The 18,644-nt window shown below is 42.6% G+C and overlaps 1 protein-coding gene across 1 annotated transcript in view; it reads left to right on the forward strand.

Moving 5' to 3' along the window:
* adcy1a (adenylate cyclase 1a) overlaps nucleotides 1-8,984 on the forward strand; it is a 167,819-nt gene extending 158,835 nt beyond the window's left edge. Inside the window, exons 17-20 of the mRNA XM_045687762.1 lie at nucleotides 419-517; nucleotides 6,108-6,222; nucleotides 7,006-7,130; nucleotides 7,388-8,984. Of these exons, the coding sequence (XP_045543718.1) occupies nucleotides 419-517; nucleotides 6,108-6,222; nucleotides 7,006-7,130; nucleotides 7,388-7,735 (687 nt within the window). The 3' untranslated portion in view covers nucleotides 7,736-8,984. The remainder of the gene's footprint in view (nucleotides 1-418; nucleotides 518-6,107; nucleotides 6,223-7,005; nucleotides 7,131-7,387) is intronic.
* Nucleotides 8,985-18,644: the final 9,660 nt, after the last annotated feature.

An 18,644-nucleotide genomic window follows, 5' to 3' on the forward strand; every position in this document is an offset into this window, starting at 1 on the left:
CTACTTGAAACATTTCATCTATTTTTAACGACTTCTCAATGAACTGAAAAAGAGAAGCTATGTGTCTAAAGTTTGTCCATTTCTGTTTTAAAAAAATAAATCAAATCGCTTCCTGAATTGACTGACTTCAACTGGAATGAACCCAACCCTGACCTATTATTTATAATGCTTACTGGTCACGTCTCTCTAATAACTCTGTATACCTATATATAATTACCTTTCTTTCTTTCTTTCTTTCTTTCTTTCTTTCTTTCTTTCTTTCTTTCTTTCTTTCTTTCTTTCTTTCTTTCTTTCTTTCTTTCTTTCTTTCTTTCTTTCTTTCTTTCTTTCTTTCTCTCTCTCTCTCTCTCTCTCTCTCTCTCTCTCTCTCTCTCTCTCTCTCTCTCCCTCCTCTCTCTCTCTCTCTCTCTGCCTATAGCTGATGGATAAAGAGTGCTATAAGGACATTGAGAAGATCAAAACTATCGGCAGCACATACATGGCTGCAGTAGGCCTGGTACCTACCACTGGCTCCAAGGTACACTTAACTACAGTATATCATACACAACACAGCTGTACTAGACCAGGCCCATCACAACACAGCTCTACTAGACCAGGCCCATCACAACACAGCTCTACTAGACCAGGCCCATCACAACACAGCTATACTAGATCAGGCCCATCACAACACAGCTCTACTAGACCAGGCCCATCATAACACAGCTCTACTAGACCAGGCCCATCACAACACAGCTCTACTAGACCAGGCCCATCACAACACAGCTCTACTAGACCAGGCCCTTCACAACACAGCTCTACTAGACCAGGCCCATCACGTCACAGCTCTTCTAGACCAGGCCCATCACAACACAGCTCTACTAGACCAGGCCCATCACAACACAGCTATACTAGATCAGGCCCATCACAACACAGCTCTACTAGACCAGGCCCATCATAACACAGCTCTACTAGACCAGGCCCATCACAACACAGCTCTACTAGACCAGGCCCATCACAACACAGCTCTACTAGACCAGGCCCTTCACAACACAGCTCTACTAGACCAGGCCCATCACGTCACAGCTCTTCTAGACCTGGCCCATCACAACACAGCTCTACTGGACCTGGCCCATCACAACACAGCTCTGACCACTACTCCAGGGTCGGACAGAACACTGTCCTTCAGAGAAGTACACCACATGATGCAGTCCACACCATGTATCATTCAGATCATCAGCCTACATATGCTGAGGTAACCTCTGGCAAAAGACACCTAGAACAATCAAAGATTGGAGAGTTGTGCCAACTACTGCAACTAATATGCAGACTACTGGGCTAGACAGACCCTTTAATTCACATGCACGTGCGCGCACACGCGCACGCACGCGCACGCACACACACGAGGGTTGCAGCATTGTACTTATGTTTTATGCATTCTTATTCCATTCTTATTCATTTGTTTACAACTATTCTTAATTTTATTGGCACCGGTATTATAATAATTATTATATGTAATGGTGTGTGTGTGCGTGTGCGTGTGTGTATGTGTATGTGTATGTGTGTGTATGTATGTATGTATGTATGTATATGTGTATATATATATTATTATTATTTTGGTTTTTTTCAATGTACTTTACTCAAACCAGTGAATATCACTTATTATAAATGAGATCATTAACTATCAGCTCTTGGAATATCCAGGGCCTGTAATCTTCACATTTTGGTTCCAAAACAACAAATCCAGAATTAATTAAAAACATCAAGGGACAGGACATCATAATCCTACTGGAAACATGGTGTCGTGGAGACATAGATACTCAGTGTCCCTCAGGCTATAGAGAAAGTCTACTACCATCAATCAAACATAAAAATGTTAAACGGGGCCGAGACTCAGGTGGAATCATCATTTGGCATAAGCAGGACTTAGCACTGAATGAAATGAAAAAAGGTACCAGTCACATTTGGCTAAAACTTAACAAAGGTACAATCTACTGTGACAATAATGTATACATATGTGCAGCTTATGCTCCTCCTTCAGATTCACCATATTATGATGATCAGTTTTTTGACAATCTCCACACAGAAATCATTACATTTCAGGCAGATGGTAAAGTGCTTCTTTGTAGAGATTTCAATGCAATAACAGGTTCTGAGCCTGCTACAACGATGCGGAAGGTAACCACCACATATTTGGACACCCCTCCTTGTACAGTAGCCCTATTATAAATAATAGAAACAGTCCTGACCAAATACTGAATAAAAATGGGAAGGAGTTAGTGAATCTCTGTCGAGCCTTAGGCCTGAACATGCTTAATGGTAGAATCAGAGGGGACTCTTTAGATCGGGTTACTTACTGCTCAGCTCTTGGGACAAGTTTAGTCGATTATGCCATCACTGACATTGACCCATAAATCCTCGAAGGTGGACAAACAAGGCAGTCATTTTGAGACTTAAATCCAAACTTTATGCAAACGTCATAGTTTGTTAGCCGGCAATATTTTAAATCCTTATGGTATGAGCTGCATTAACTTTGCAGATAACTTCGCAGATTAACTTTGCAGATAACCATTAGTGCATTGACTGTCAGACCACAGACACCATTGTCAGATCACAGTCAGATCAACATGTTTCTGAAGAAATTAACCGGCAATACCCATTCAAAAAAACAACCCAATAAACTCTACGACATAAACCCATCGTACAGATGGGCTCCAAACAGTGCAGAGAGATTCATTGAAACGTTAAACTCAAATGAAATGATGAACTCTATACAGTTTTTCAATAACTCACAATACCAAAACAATAAAGATTGTGTCAATTCGGCTACTCAAAACATCAACTGCATATTCCAAAAAGCAGCATCAAAATCAAATTTGAGAAAACCAAAGAAATGCAACATCAGAAACAAAAAACAAAATGCTTCTGACAAATGGTTTGATACTGAATGTAAAACAATAAAAAAACACCTAAGACAAATGTCAAACGAAAAACATAAGCAACAAAACAACCCAGAGCTACGATATGAATAGTTTGAAACTCTGAAACAATATAAACAAACACTGAAACACAAGAAATTGAATTATACCAACAAGACACTTGATGAAATTGAAAACGCAATTGACCAAAATCAGTTCTGGGACATGTGGAACAATTTAAGCAAAACAAAGCCACAAGAATTAGCCATACAAGATGTAGGAATTTGGAAAACTTATTTTGATAATCTATACAAAAACATCCCACAAAAAGACTTACAACAGAACCAATTAGAAATTAAAGAAAAATTGAACATCCTTGAATCAGTCATTAAAAACAACCAAAATCCATTAGATTACCCAATAACCCAACAATAACTAAATGAAAAGCTCAAATGTATTAAATCAAAGAAGGCTTGTGGTCTAGACAACATCAGAAATGAAATGCTGAAAAACAGCACACCTGAGTTGCAAAATGCTGTGCTTAAATTGTTCAACATGGTTTTAACTTCTGGCTGCTTCCCTGATGTCTGGAACCAGGGGCTCATCTCCCCTATCCACAAAGGTGGAGACAAATCAGACCCCAATAATTACAGGGGAATTTGCGTAAACAGTAACTTGGGAAAGGTTTTCTGTAGCATTTTGAATTCAAGAATTCAAACCTTTCTTCAAGAAAAAAAATGTAATAAGTAAATGTCAAATTGTCTTTCTCCCTAACCATCGCACTACTGACCATATATACACCTTACACACACGAATTAATAAACACGTCCACCAAAAAAAAGAGGGCAAAAATCTTTGCTTTGTTGACTTTAAAAAAGCATTTGATTCTATTTGGCACGAAGGGCTATTCTACAAAATTCTCCAAAGTGGGCTTGGTGGTAAGGTGTAGGACTTAATAAAACGTATGTACACAGAAAATAAATGTGCAACAAAAATCAAAAACCAAAGAACAGAATTATTTTCACAATGTTGAGGTGTGAGACAAGGCTGCAGTTTGAGTCCAAACCTTTTCAACATTTATATCAATGAATTAGCAGACATGTTGGACCATTCTCCAGCCCCAGGACTCACACTATTTGACACAGAGGTGAAATACCTGCTATATGCTGATGACTTGGTACTTCTATCACCAACCAAAGAAGGTCTTCAACAGAACATTAATATTCTAGAGCAATATTGCCATAATTGGGCCCTGGCAGTAAATTTCCAAAAATCGAAAATCATGATTTTCCAAAAGAAAACCAGATGTCAGAAACACAAATATAAATTCACCCTGAACAACACCATCATTGAACACACTAAAAATTACACCTACCTTGGTCTGACCATATCTGCATCGGGAAACTTTAATATGGCAGTGAATGCACTCAAAGAAAACGCCCGCAGAGCATTGTATGCAATAAAAATGAAATTATTCAAAATCAACATCCCAATTATAATTTGGACCAAAATATTTGACAGTGTAATCCTACCAATAGCTATTTACGGAAGTGAGGTTTGGGGGCCACTCAATAAACTGGACTTTAAAATGTGGGACAAACATCCAATTGAAGCCCTACATGCAGAATTCTGTCAGAAAATCCTACAAGTCCAAAGAAATACACCAACTAATGCATGTAGGGCAGAATTAGGCAGCTTTCCAGTAATAATGAAAATACAGAAAATATCATTAAAATTTGGGCTACATCTAAATTCAAGTCCAAATTCAAGTCTGCAATTTAAAGCACTTCAAACCCAAGAGCTGAGCCCAGAAACGAACCCTTTCAGTCAGCTGGTGTTGGACCTCACCAACCAAGTTGACACCAGCACTGCTTCAAAAGAAAGAATTCAAATAAACAAAATCATGAACCAATCAAAGACTCATATTACAACATTGGAAAAACGAAACAAAATCCCAAAGCCGACTAAATTGCTATCTGACCCTAAACAGAGAATATGAATTGGCTGATTATCTCTACTCTGTCAGAGATACGAAGCAGAGACAGATCCTTACCAAGTACAGGCTGAGTGACCAACTGGCTGATTATCTCTACTCTGTCAGAGATACGAAGCAGAGACAGATCCTTACCAAGTACAGGCTCAGTGACCACCGATTGGCAATAGAAACCGGCAGACATAAAAAGACATGGCTACCCAAAGAGGAGCGTGTATGTGGTCACTGCACGACAGGAGAGGTAGAGACAGAGATGCACTTTCTCCTTTACTGTGATAAATATTCCTCACAAACAGAAATGACTACATTTATTCCAAATTTTAAATTATTAAACCCAGAAGAAAAACTAAAAATACTCATGGGTGGAGGAGCAATGGCTCCTCTTGCAGCCAAATATGTATTTGCCTGCCATAGCCTGAGGGACACTGAATAATAACATCTGCATAGTAATCAGTAACTTACTTATTATTACTATTATTGTTATTACTATTATTATTATTGTTGTTTATCATTCCAAACAGTAGTGGTATGGGTGGTAATGGTAATGAGAGCAGTTTAGTGATGGTGGTGGTAGTAGTAGTGGTAATGATGATAGTAGTTGTAGTACTGATGTAATGGTGAAGATGACCGTTATTTAGTTATAAATTAGTTATAGTTTAATTTTCCATATTTAGATTTTTATATTTATTACATTACATTCTACTATTGACTGTTACCATTTTATTGTTATTATTTTTGTATTTAATTTTGTATTATTATTTACTGCCATTTTATATTCTTATTTGTTATTGTTTATAATTATATTACAATGTGTATTGTATACATTGTTGCTTTGGCAATATTGACACAATGTTTTTCATGCCAATAAAGCAGCTTGAATTTGAATTTGAATTTGAGGAGAGAGAGAGCGAGAGAGTGAGAGAGTGAGAGATGTAAGCATGTCTGCCTTTTATAAAACGCTCTTCTGGCTTTACATTAAATCCTCGAAGGTGGACAAACAAGGCAGTCATTTTGAGACTTAAATCCAAACTTTATGCAAACGTCATAGTTTGTTATTTTTGTCATTAATATTTTAAATCCTTATGGTATGAGCTGCATTAACTTTGCAGATAACTTCCTTCATAGCTTGTATAAGAATGTGCAACTTATGTGACCTGGGGAGGAAAATGAGTGAGTTCCATTTTGTACTTAATTCCCTCCTCTTGTCTTGTGATTCCAAGGCTAAGAAGTCCACCTCCTCACACTTATGCACAGTGGCAGATTTTGCTGTTGAGATGTATGATGTACTGGATGCCATCAACTACCAGTCGTACAACGACTTTGTCTTGAGAGTGGGTGAGTGAAAACACACACACACGAACACAAATGCATGCATGTGCACATGCACACAGACGAGCAGGCACACAAACACGCACGTGTTGGCTTTTTTGTGTTCATTTAAGGTTAGGGTTAGGTATAAGGTTAGGGTTACGGTTAGGGTTAGGTTTAAAATCAGATTTTAACAAGATAAATTGTGGAAATAGGCAGGGTTTAACCGTGATTATGACTTTGTGGCTGTGGTAACTAGTAATGACCGACCTGGGTTCTATTGTATTCGTTATCTTGTGTGGAACCTGAACCTGCTAGTCACTGCAATGCCTGATGTACACACTTCCATACTGTCAGCAGACTCTCTGTCAGTGTGTGTGTGCGTGTGTGTGTGTGTGTGTGTGTGTGTGTGTGTGTGTGTGTGTGTGTGTGTGTGTGTGTGTGTGTGTGTGTGTGTGTGTGTGTGTGTGTGTGGCAACCAGAGTAGTTGCTTATGGAGAGGTGATAAGTGAAATAAATGATTATAGGTAAATGAGTAAAGAATCCACTCTGAAACGTATCTAATTAGTAATTAGTAGTTGATGTAGAATGAATAGTTAAAGTACTGAACGTAAGTCCCATAAAGGTCTAGTAGAGGCTGGAGAGGGAGAGAAATGTGTGTGCGTATTAGTGGACCTAAGAGAGCTGACAGCAGAAACTTGATGTTGTAGTGTTAACCACAGTGAGGACCATACTGATATGTACTGATATGTATTATGTATGTATTTTCACTGTGTGTGTGTGTGCATGTGTGTGCGCGTGAGTGTGTAGGTATTAATGTGGGTCCAGTAGTAGCAGGAGTGATCGGAGCACGGAGACCTCAGTATGATATCTGGGGGAACACAGTCAACGTGGCCAGCAGGATGGACACCACCGGACTACCGGGCAAGATACAGGTACAGCACCCCAAACACACACAAATGTACAGACACACGCACACGCAATCACACACACATAACGCACACACAAACACACAAACACACACACACACACACACACACACACACACACACACACACACACACACACACACACACACACACACACACACACACACACACACACACACACACACACACACACACACACACACACACTATGCAGGTGATCATTCAGCTGTCTTTTGTTATCATGTGTCCTACATTACCCCCAGGTGACAGAAGATGTGCAGCGCATCATCAAGGGTCAATATGACTTTGTGTGCCGTGGGAAGGTCAGCGTCAAGGGCAAAGGACAGATGCTTACCTACTTCCTGGAGGGCCGGATCCCCGGCAGGGGGTCACAGCACCAGCCCAGGAACCTGGATCGCTCCCGGACAAGTCTATTCAACCGTTCAGCCATTAGCAACATCTGCACCAAACTGAACCCCGCCCCCACCATGACCACCTATTCCACAATGCGAAACCCCACCCCCGGCACAGCCACAGCAGCAACCACCTCCACAAACAGCACCATCCTCTACCTGCCCTCTGTGGCTGTTCCCACGGCGATGGAGGTGTGAGTGAGTGGCTGACATGAAGACTGTCTCCATAGTGACCAAGGAATCTTCCTTGACTGTGGCGATCGAGAGAGATAGAGTAGAGCTGTTAGAATGTCACTGAAAGTGAGAGTGAAATAGAGATGAGAAAGAAGGAGTGGGTTCCACTTTACTGGACTGTCACTAGAGAATGTGGTTCCACTTTACTGGACTGTCACTAGAGAATATGGTTCCACTTTACTGGACTGTCACTAGAGAATGTGGTTCCACTTTACTGGACTGTCACTAGAGAATATGGTTCCACTTTACTGGACTGTGACTAGAGAATGTGGTTCCACTTTACTGGACTGTCACTAGAGAATGTGGTTCCACTTTACTGGACTGTCCCTAGAGAATATGGTTCCACTTTACTGGACTGTCACTAGAGAATATGGTTCCACTTTACTGGACTGTCACTAGAGAATGTGGTTCCACTTTACTGGACTGTCACTAGAGAATATGGTTCCACTTTACTGGACTGTCACTAGAGAATGTGGTTCCACTTTACTGGACTGTCACTAGAGAATATGGTTCCACTTTACTGGACTGTCACTAGAGAATGTGGTTCCACTTTACTGGACTGTCACTAGAGAATGTGGTTCCACTTTACTGGACTGTCCCTAGAGAATATGGTTCCACTTTACTGGACTGTCACTAGAGAATATGGTTCCACTTTACTGGACTGTCACTAGAGAATGTGGTTCCACTTTACTGGACTGTCACTAGAGAATATGGTTCCACTTTACTGGACTGTCACTAGAGAATGTGGTTCCACTTTACTGGACTGTCACTAGAGAATGTGGTTCCACTTTACTGGACTGTCACTAGAGAATATGGTTCCACTTTACTGGACTGTCACTAGAGAATGCGCTTCCACAGTGCAGACGGAAAGAAAAATAGTCCTAGACCCAGTCCTTTCTCTCTCTGTGAGGAGATGGAACTTAAGGATTTTGGTCACTGGCCAGCCGGGCTAGTGGACCACAATTTCTACTAGCCAAAGGTCCTAAATCTGTACCATGCAAACTTCACTCGCATGACATTGCCTTCATCTTACTTTACCTAAAAATTCCTTCACATTATGTAACCATTCCCTGGTCTTACCTTACCTAACCATTCCTTCACCTTATCTAACCTAACCATACCTTACCTTAACCTAACCTAACCTAACTTTTCCTTTTCCTTACCTTACCTAATCATTCCTTCACATTACCTAACCTAACCATTCCTTCACCTTACCTTACCTTACCATTCCTTTACCTTAACTTACCTTACCTTACCTAACAATTCCTTTACCTTACCTTACCTAACCTAACCCTTCCCTCACCTTACCTTACCTTACCTTACCTTACCTTACCTTACCTTACCTTACCTTACCTTACCTTACCTTACCTTGCCTTGCCTTACCTAACCAGTCCTTTACATTACCTTTCCTAAACATTCCTTCACCTTACCTTACATAACCTAACCATTTCTTCATCTTACCTTATCTTACCTAACCATTCCTTTACCCTACCTTACCTAACCATTCCTTCACCTTACCTTACCTTACCTAACCATTCCTTCACCTTACCTTACCTTACCTAACCATTCCTTCACCTTACCTTACCTTACCTAACCATTCCTTTACCTTACCTTACCTAACCATTCCTTTACCTTACCTTACCTTACCTAACCATTCTTTCACCTTACCTTACCTTACCTTACCTAACCATTCCTTCACCTTACCTTACCTTACCTAACCATTCCTTTACCTTACCTTACCTTACCTTACCTAACAATTCCTTTACATTAGCTTACCTAACCATTCCTTCATCTTACCTTTTCTAACCATTCCTTCACCTTACCTTATCTTACCTAACCATTCCTTCACCTTACCTTATCTTACCTAACCATTCCTTTACCTTACCTTACCTAACAATTCCTTCACCTTACCTAACCTAACCATTTCTTCATCTTACCTTATCTTACCTAACCATTCCTTTACCCTACCTTACCTTACCTAACCATTCCTTTACCTTACCTTACCTAACCATTCCTTCACCTTACCTTACCTTACCTAACCATTCCTTCACCTTACCTTACCTTACCTAACAATTCCTTCACCTTACCTAACCTAACCATTTCTTCATCTTACCTTATCTTACCTAACCATTCCTTTACCCTACCTTACCTTACCTAACCATTCCTTTACCTTACCTTACCTAACCATTTCTTCACCTTACCTTACCTTAATTAACCATTCCTTCACCTTATCTTACCTTACCTAACCATTCCTTCACCTTACCTTACCTAGCCTAACCATTCCTTTACCTTACCTTACCTTACCTAACAATTCCTTTACCTTAGCTTACCTAACCATTCCTTCATCTTACCTTACCTTACCTAACCATTCCATTACCTTACCTTTCCTAACCATTCCTTCACCTCACCTTACCTTATCTTACCTAACCATTCCTTCACCTTACCTTTCCTAACCATTCCTTCAACTTACCATATCTTACCTAACCATTTCTTTACCTTACCTTACCTTACCATTCCATTCCTGCAAAATTCCGGTAACTTTCCCAAAATTCACAGGTTTTTCAGAAATCCAGGTTGGAAGATACTTGGAATTAGGAATGGATAAACTGTAAATCCAGGTTGGAAGATACTTGGAATTAGGAATGGATAAACTGTAAATCCAGGTTGGAAGATACTTGGAATTAGTAATGGATAAACTGTAAATACAATAATTCTACAACCAGGATTTCTGGAAACCTGGGATTTTTGGGAAAGTTACCAGAATTTTGTAACCCTACTTATGCATCTTATATCAGAGCTGTTGCCTTACCGACGGACCACTCCACAGGCAGAGTTTACTGAAAGTGTTATAATTGTATTGCCTTTCAGATCAATGTAGATTTCATCCAAGCATGTAGATTTCCCCCCTTTTCTATATAAATGTAATTCTGCCAAGAATGTCTGTCACAGACTGGACCATATTACATTTTCTTGACCATATTCCTCCAATACAAACTGCCAGACCACATTGTCTATTGCAAAGTGTTGTAGTCTTTATTACAGCTTTTTAAATGTACAAAACTTTGAATTTAAGAAGGACAGCTATTATCTTAGAGATGGGGCATTGCCTTGTATCAGTTCAGGGTTGGTCACCAGTATTGTTGGATGCATGATGACACCTTCCGCTGCATTGGAGTCCAGTTTGCTGTGTGTTTATGTTAAAGTGGATAAATGATGCTTCTAACTTCCAGAATCTTCCTTCCGTCATTCCAGTAAATGTGTAGCAATAAAACAGAGTGTGTTCTTCTAAAACGGAATGTCCCTGTCCTGCTTGCAGTAGCAGTTGCCAACTGTATTTCAGTGAGAATCACTATTGGCTCCTTGATTTGTTGCTAGAAGTCCTTAGATTACGTTTTGCCGTGAGGTCAGCTGGCTCAGTAGCTCAGCTCTGATTGAATAATGCTGTTAGAGCATCCTGATTGGATAGCTGTTTATTGTAAGAGCATCTCGATTGGATAGATGTTTATTGTAAGAGAATCCTGATTGGATAGATGTTTATTCATTGTAAGAGCATCCTGATTGGATAGCTGTTTATTGTAAGAGCATCCCAATTGGATATATGTTTATTCATATATATTGGATATATGTTTATTGTAAGAGCATCCTGATTGGATACATGTTTATTCATTGTAAAAGCATCCTGATTGGATAGCTGTTTATTGTAAGAGCATCCTGACTGGATCGTGCTGTTAATGAGCATCCTGATTGGATCGTGCTGTTAATGAGCATCCTGATTGGATAGTGCTGTTATAAGAGCATCTCAATTGGATAGTGCTGTTTAAGAGCATCCTGATTGGACCGTGATGTTAACTGCAAGAGAGTCCTAATTGGATAGTGCTGTTACCTGCAAGAGCATCCTGATTGGATAGTGCTGTTAACTTGTAAGAGCATGCGTTGCCGTGACAAAAAAAGTATGTATTTCTGTGAAAAAAAAGAAAAGCATGTTACAGAGAGTTCTTTTTTTGTGTTGAGTGTGGTGAGGTTACAATTCTTTGGTGGTTTAAAAATTGCATTTTTGTCTGCTTATTTATTGAGTGATATTTTCAATGACAAAAAGACCATGTTCATGGAGTTTAACATCTATTTTTATCAAAAATGTATTGAGACCTGTGGTTTTGAAGCAGGAAGAGGCGTACAATTCTGTCACTGAAGAGCAACCATCCTCCTTCGTATTCTCTCCCCTTTTCATGCAGAGTCAAATTATTTCTATCATGGCACTGTATGTCTCTTACAGGCCACCGTAGCCAGTTACTCTGAAGGCCTCTCCTCTCGGGCCTGCTATGCATCTCGTCTGTATGAGGTAAAGACACAACGAAACAAACAGACCAACATACACAACAGTCCTCTTGCATGTGAAACTAAGCCAAGGAAAGCAGTGCTCTTGAATATTTGCTGCTTTTCAACCTGTGACTTTTTTGGGGGCGTTGTGCTGTGGTGTGGTCGTACGATCTTCAATTTGATGTTTGCGGCAGTTGAACAAATGTCTGAAATCGACTTCAGTTTGTGAGTCATGTTGGACCTAACTGAGACATTACAGGATGGTAGGAGGCCGGGAGTTGAGGGGGGGGGGAATACTCTGTGACCCTCTGTGGTCATAATGATATGGATTAGGTGATGTATCAATGTGCCAACATATTGTCGTAAACATATCAAACATATCTGCATCCCAAATGGTACTCTATTCCGTATATGGAATATATGGAATAGGGTGGCATTTGGGAAGCTCTCATCCAGTGTACATCAGTAGCACACAGATCTGTGGCTATGGGGTTTCATTGACTGTGTTTTTACTGATTCCATTTGTCATTTTATTTAAAGTGATCTTTGTGCTTTTGTAACTCAAGATAAACTTTATTGGAACGCTGTAGCACGATCAACAATCACCATATTTTGTTAACATGGAAGTGATTCTGCATATCATATCAACCAGAAAGTCTCAAACTCTTCATACTTCTGTATCAGATTCAGATCAGATTCAATCTTTCTACATTTCATCATATCAGTCTCTGAGAGAAAAAAAGATTTTTTATATACCTCTGCTTTGGACAACCAGTAACATTGATGGACAAGGGTTCTATATTCTATATTTCCTGTGAACTAGATATCGATATTTTCATATATTATACGGGTTGAAATATTGTGATATGTTTAGGTATTGCTCACTGTATATTGTATGTAGAGAGACATGACATACTAACCTGAATGATGGTTAAATATTTCCAATGTCCAATTTTCCTTTTGTTAACAAAACAGTATTGGTTGATATGTTTTATGTGAATGTACATTACCTTATGGAGAAACTATTTTATACTATGTGTTTGCACTGCTATGATATTGACGTATTATTAAATAATAATCAACGAAAGCTCTTGCGTCAATCTCCTCAACCCTTTGTGTTTTTGTGTGTGTGTGTGTGTGTGTGTGTGTGTGTGTGTGTGTGTGTGTGTGTGTGTGTGTGTGTGTGTGTGGCAACCAGAGTAGTTGCTTATGGAGAGGTGATAAGTGAAATAAATGATTATAGGTAAATGAGTAAAGAATCCACTCTGAAACGTATCTAATTAGTAATTAGTAGTTGATGTAGAATGAATAGTTAAAGTACTGAACGCAAGTCCCATAAAGGTCTAGTAGAGCCTGGAGAGGGAGAGAAATATGTGTGCGTATTAGTGGACCTAAGAGAGCTGTAGACATTTGTTCTACCTGACCTAGCAACTTTGAGAGGCTTTGTAGGAAATATGGGAGTAACTCTGAAGGTCTCAGTAATCTCGGGGGGGAAAGCACAGACAGCGCTGGATAGTGATTAACAGTTGTGAGAAGTCCGGGGAGGGATACATTCATCTACTGTTTGTGTGTATGTATGTGCGTAGGTTTTCTACTGTTTGTGTGGAGGTATGTGCGTAAGCGGAGAGAGAGGATAAAATGAACTTCTTTGTCAATGTTGGGCAGAACGTTCTCTGAAAAAAACGTACAAACCTTTTGCAGAAAGCTGAGTCCTTGCCTAATTATTAACCCATTGTCTTACAAACCTTGGGAATTAGTCAAGGCTTATTGATTGTTAATTATTATCATTGGGATAGAAAATTCCTATGACAAGAGGTAACTAAACTAATAATGCATAAAATCACATAACACTGGGCCCGACAGAAGAGAAAATAGACGGATGTAAGGAGATGGGGCAACAACACACCATGGGGTCAGGCTGTTGGTCATAGTGCGGCCTCTCTCTGTCTCTCCCTGTGTTGTGGTTGGTTGTGTCGTAACAGTGTATGGACGTCATGTGGGGTAATAACTGACAACATAACAGGAATCTTGTCCAGAGAAGAGAGGAAATCTGTTGACACTAAGACATCACTGATCCCCAGAATATGTATTCCTCTCAAGGGGAGAATGACCAAAAGATCTGGGAAGATGGGGATAAAGAAAACACACACAGACACACTCTCTCACTCTTGCGCTCTCTCTCGCTCTCTCTTTCTCTGTCTCTCTCTCTCTTATATGCACACACACACACACACACACACACACACACACACACACACACACACACACACACACACACACACACACACACACACACACACACACACACACACACACACACACACACACACACACACACACTCAGGAGGTTGAAAAAGTTTGGCATGGGCCCCCAAATCCACAAAGGTTCTACAGCTGTAACATTGAGAGCATATTGACTGGCTGCATCAATGCTTGGTATGGCAATAGTACCTCCCTTGATCTCATGGCGCTAGAGAGGGTTGTGCGGACAGCCCAGTACATCACTGGGGCTGAGCTCCCTGCCATTCAGGAACTCTATACCAGGTGGTGTGAAAAGAAGGCCCTGAAAATCATCAAAGATCCCAACCACCCAAGCCATAGAATATTTTCTCTACTGCCGCATGGCAAGAGGTTACCGGTGTACCAAGTCTGACACCAACAGGCTCTTGAACAGCTTCTATTCCCAAGCAATACGACTGATAAATAGCTAACAATAGCTAATAGCTCTCTATGCACACTCACAGGGCCCTACACACTCACACACACTTTCACTCCAACACTCACACAAACACTCCATCATTTTCTCACTCACACATAATATGCACATACATTTATACTGACTCTATACACACACCCACTCACATATAAGCTGCTGCTACTCTGTTTTATCTTATATCCTGTTGCCTAGTCCTCTTACACCTATACATATCTACCTCCATCACTCCAGTGTTCCTGCACATGCAAATATGGTGTATATTTCCTGTATATAGTATGCCTACTTACTTACTCTATTGTGTATTTCATGTTTCTAATTATTATTTCTTGTGTGTTTTTCTAGTAATAAATTGATATTGATTATTGTGTTGTTGGGTTTTGAGTTTGCAAGAAAGGCAGTTCACTGTACTTGTGCTTGTGATATTAAAATGTGAAACACACACACACTGGCTTTCTCTCTTTTCATCTTTCACACAGACATGCAATACACTCTCGGTCTTTCACTCCCTCTCTTTCACACACACACACACACACACACACACACACACACACACACACACACACACACACACACACACACACACACACACACACACACACACACACACACACACACACACACACACAATGCCTTTCTCTCTTTCCATCTTTCACACAGACATGCAGTACACTCTCGCTCTTTCTCTCCCTCTTTCTCACACACACACACTTCCTGTATATGGGGCAGCGCCAGCAGCTTGCGTAGTTAGGAGTGGTGCCAACAAGGTGTTCCAGTAGTAGTGACGGTGGTGGAAACTCAGCCTGGCATACACACACCAGAGGGTTCCGCTCTCATTGAGAAAAAAGGAAAAGGATTGTGTGTGTGTGTGTGTGTGTGTGTGTGTGTGTGTGTGTGTGTGTGTGTGTGTGTGTGTGTGTGTGTGTTGTTCGTATTGCCATTCAACGGTGGGAATTGAACAGAATTAGCAGATTTCTGATGATCATGCTAAGGTCCTTTTACCTAGCTGCATTATCCCCACTTCACCCCTGCTTTGTCTGGGGGTTGCACATACCTGAGTGACATGGCAGTTGGTTGTCATAGCTACATGACCTGACATGATATCAGGGCTTTGTTTAATAAACAAAATAAACAAAGGCAGCGGCCCACTCCATTGGCTACAGAGGTAGGAAACATCAGGACTGGTTCGATGAGAACTCTGACACCATCAAAGCCTTACTGGACAATATGCACAAAGCGCACAGGTCTACCATCCCCCTGGGCATGGTGATTCAGGGGGTCACGAGGAGAGAATCAGTCTCTTCCTCATTGACTCTCCTGTGTTTCCCGTGGTACTAGGCCTTCCCTGGTTAGCTCGTCATGACCCCACCATTTCATGGCAACAGAGGGCTCTCACGGGGTGGTCGCGAGAGTGCTCAGGGAGGTGTTTATGGGTTTCCGTTGGTGCTACTACGGTGTAAAGTATAGACCAGGTCTCCACCGTGCACATTCCCCCCGAATATGCCAATTTGGCTCTCGCCTTCTCCAAAAAGAAGGCGACTCAATTACCATCCAATCGACGGGTGGATTGTGCGATAAATCTCCTGGTAGACGCTGCACTTCTCAGGAGTCATGTGTATCCCCTGTCACAGGCGGAGACAGCGGCTATGGAAACATATGTCTCCGAACCCCTGCGTCAAGGGTACATTTGGTCCTCCACTTCACCCGCCTCCTTGAGTTTCTTTTTTGTGAAGAAGAAGGAGTGAGGTCTGCGCCCGTGTATTGACTACCACAGCCTAAATCAGATCACGGTGAGGTACAGTTACCCGCTACCTCTTATTGCCACTGCGATTGAGTCAATGCACGGGGCGTGCTTCTTCACCAAACTAGATCTCAGGAGCGCTTACAACCTGGTGCGTATCCGGGAGGGAGACGAGTGAAAGACGGCGTTCAGTACGACCTCAGGGCATTATGAGTACCTCGTCATGCCGTACGGGTTGATGAATGCTCCATCAGTCTTCCAAGCCGTTGTAGACGAGATTTTCAGGGACCTGCACGGGCAGGGTGTAGTGGTGTATGTTGAGGACATTCTGATATACTCCGCTACACGCGCTGAGCATGTGTCCCTGATGCGCAGGGTGCTTGGTCGACTGTTGGAGCATGACCGGTACGTCAAGGCTGAGAAATGCCTGTTCTTCCAACAGTCCGGCTCCTTCCTAGGGTACCGCATTTCCACCTCAGGTGTGGAGATGGAGAGTGACCGCATTTCAGCCATGCGTAATTGGCCGACTCCCACCATGGTAAAGGAGGTGCAGCGATTTTTAGGGTTTGCCAATTACTACCGGAGGTTTATCCGGGGTTTTGGTCAAGTAGCGGCTCCCATTACCTCACTGCTGAAGGGGGGACCGGTACGTTTGCAGTGGTCGGCTGAGGCGGACAGGGCTTTTGGTCACCTGAGGGCTCTGTTTACCACGGCTCCCGTGCTGGCCCATCCGGATCCCTCTTTGGCATTCATAGTGGAGGTGGACGCGTCCAAGGCTGGGATAGGAGCCGTGCTCTCTCAGCGCTCGGGTACGCCACCGAAGCTTCACCCCAGTGCCTTCTTCTCGAGGAAGCTCAGCCCGGCGGAGCGAAACTATGACGTGGGGGACCGGAAGCTGTTGGCTGTCATCAAGGCTCTTAAGGCTTGGAGACATTGGCTTGAGGGGGCTAAACACCCTTTTCTCATCTGGACTGACCACCGCAATCTGGAGTACATCCGGGCAGCGAGGAGACTTAACCCTTGCCAGGCAAGGTGGGCCATGTTTTTCACCCATTTTGTTTTCACACTTTTTTACAGACCAGGTTCCCAGAACGTGAAGGCAGACGTACTGTCCCAGCTGTATGACACAGAGGAGCGGCCCATGGATCCCACCCCCATACTCCCGGCCTCCTGCCTGGTGGCACCGGTAGTGTGGGAGCTGGACGCGGACATTGAGCAGTCATTACGTGCAGAGACTGCTCCCCTCCAGTGTCCTGCTGGGCGTCTGTACGTTCCGTCTGCTGTCCATGATCGGCTGATATTTTGGGCCCACATGTCACCTTCCTCTGGTCATCCAGGCATCGGTTGGACGGTGCGCTGTCTGAGTGGGAAGTACTGGTGGCCCACTTTGGCCAAGGATGTGAAGGTTTATGTTTCCTCTTGCTCGCTGTGCGCTCAGTGTAAGGCTCCTAGGCACCTGCCCAGAGGTAAGCTCTGGCCATGGTTGTACCTGTCTATCGATTTCCTGACCCCCATCACAGGGAAACACCACGATCCTGGTTGTTGTGGATTGTTTCTCTAAGTCCTGCCCTTTCCTTCCTCTGCCCGGTCTCCCTACAACCCTACAGACTGCGGAGGCCTTGTTTACTCACGTCTCCCGGTACTTCAGGGTGCCTGAGGATATAGTGTCTGATCGGGGTCCCCAGTTCAATTCGAGGGTCTGGAGAGCGTTCATGGAACGTCTGGGTGTCTCGATCAGCCTTACCTCGGGTTTTCACCCTGAGAGTAACGGGCAGGTGGAGAGAGTTAACCAGGATGTGGGTAGGTTTCCGCGGTCTTATTGCCAGGACCGGCCAGGGGAGTGGGCGGAATTCATGCCCTGGGCAGAGATGGCCCAGAACTCACTTCGCCACTCCTCCACTAACCTCTCCCCCTTCCAGTGCATACTGGGGTACCAGCCGGTTCTGGTTCCTTGGCATCAGAGTCAGACCGAAGCTCCCGTGGTGGACGACTGGTTCCGGCGTGTGGAGGAGACATGGGACACCGGGGGACCGGGTCTGGCTCTCGAGCCAGAACCTGCCCCTCCGCCTGCCCTGCCGGAAGCTGGGTCCGCAGTTTGTGAT

Source organism: Salmo salar, chromosome ssa10, assembly GCF_905237065.1.
Source record: "Salmo salar chromosome ssa10, Ssal_v3.1, whole genome shotgun sequence".
In the NCBI taxonomy this organism is placed as follows: domain Eukaryota; kingdom Metazoa; phylum Chordata; class Actinopteri; order Salmoniformes; family Salmonidae; genus Salmo; species Salmo salar.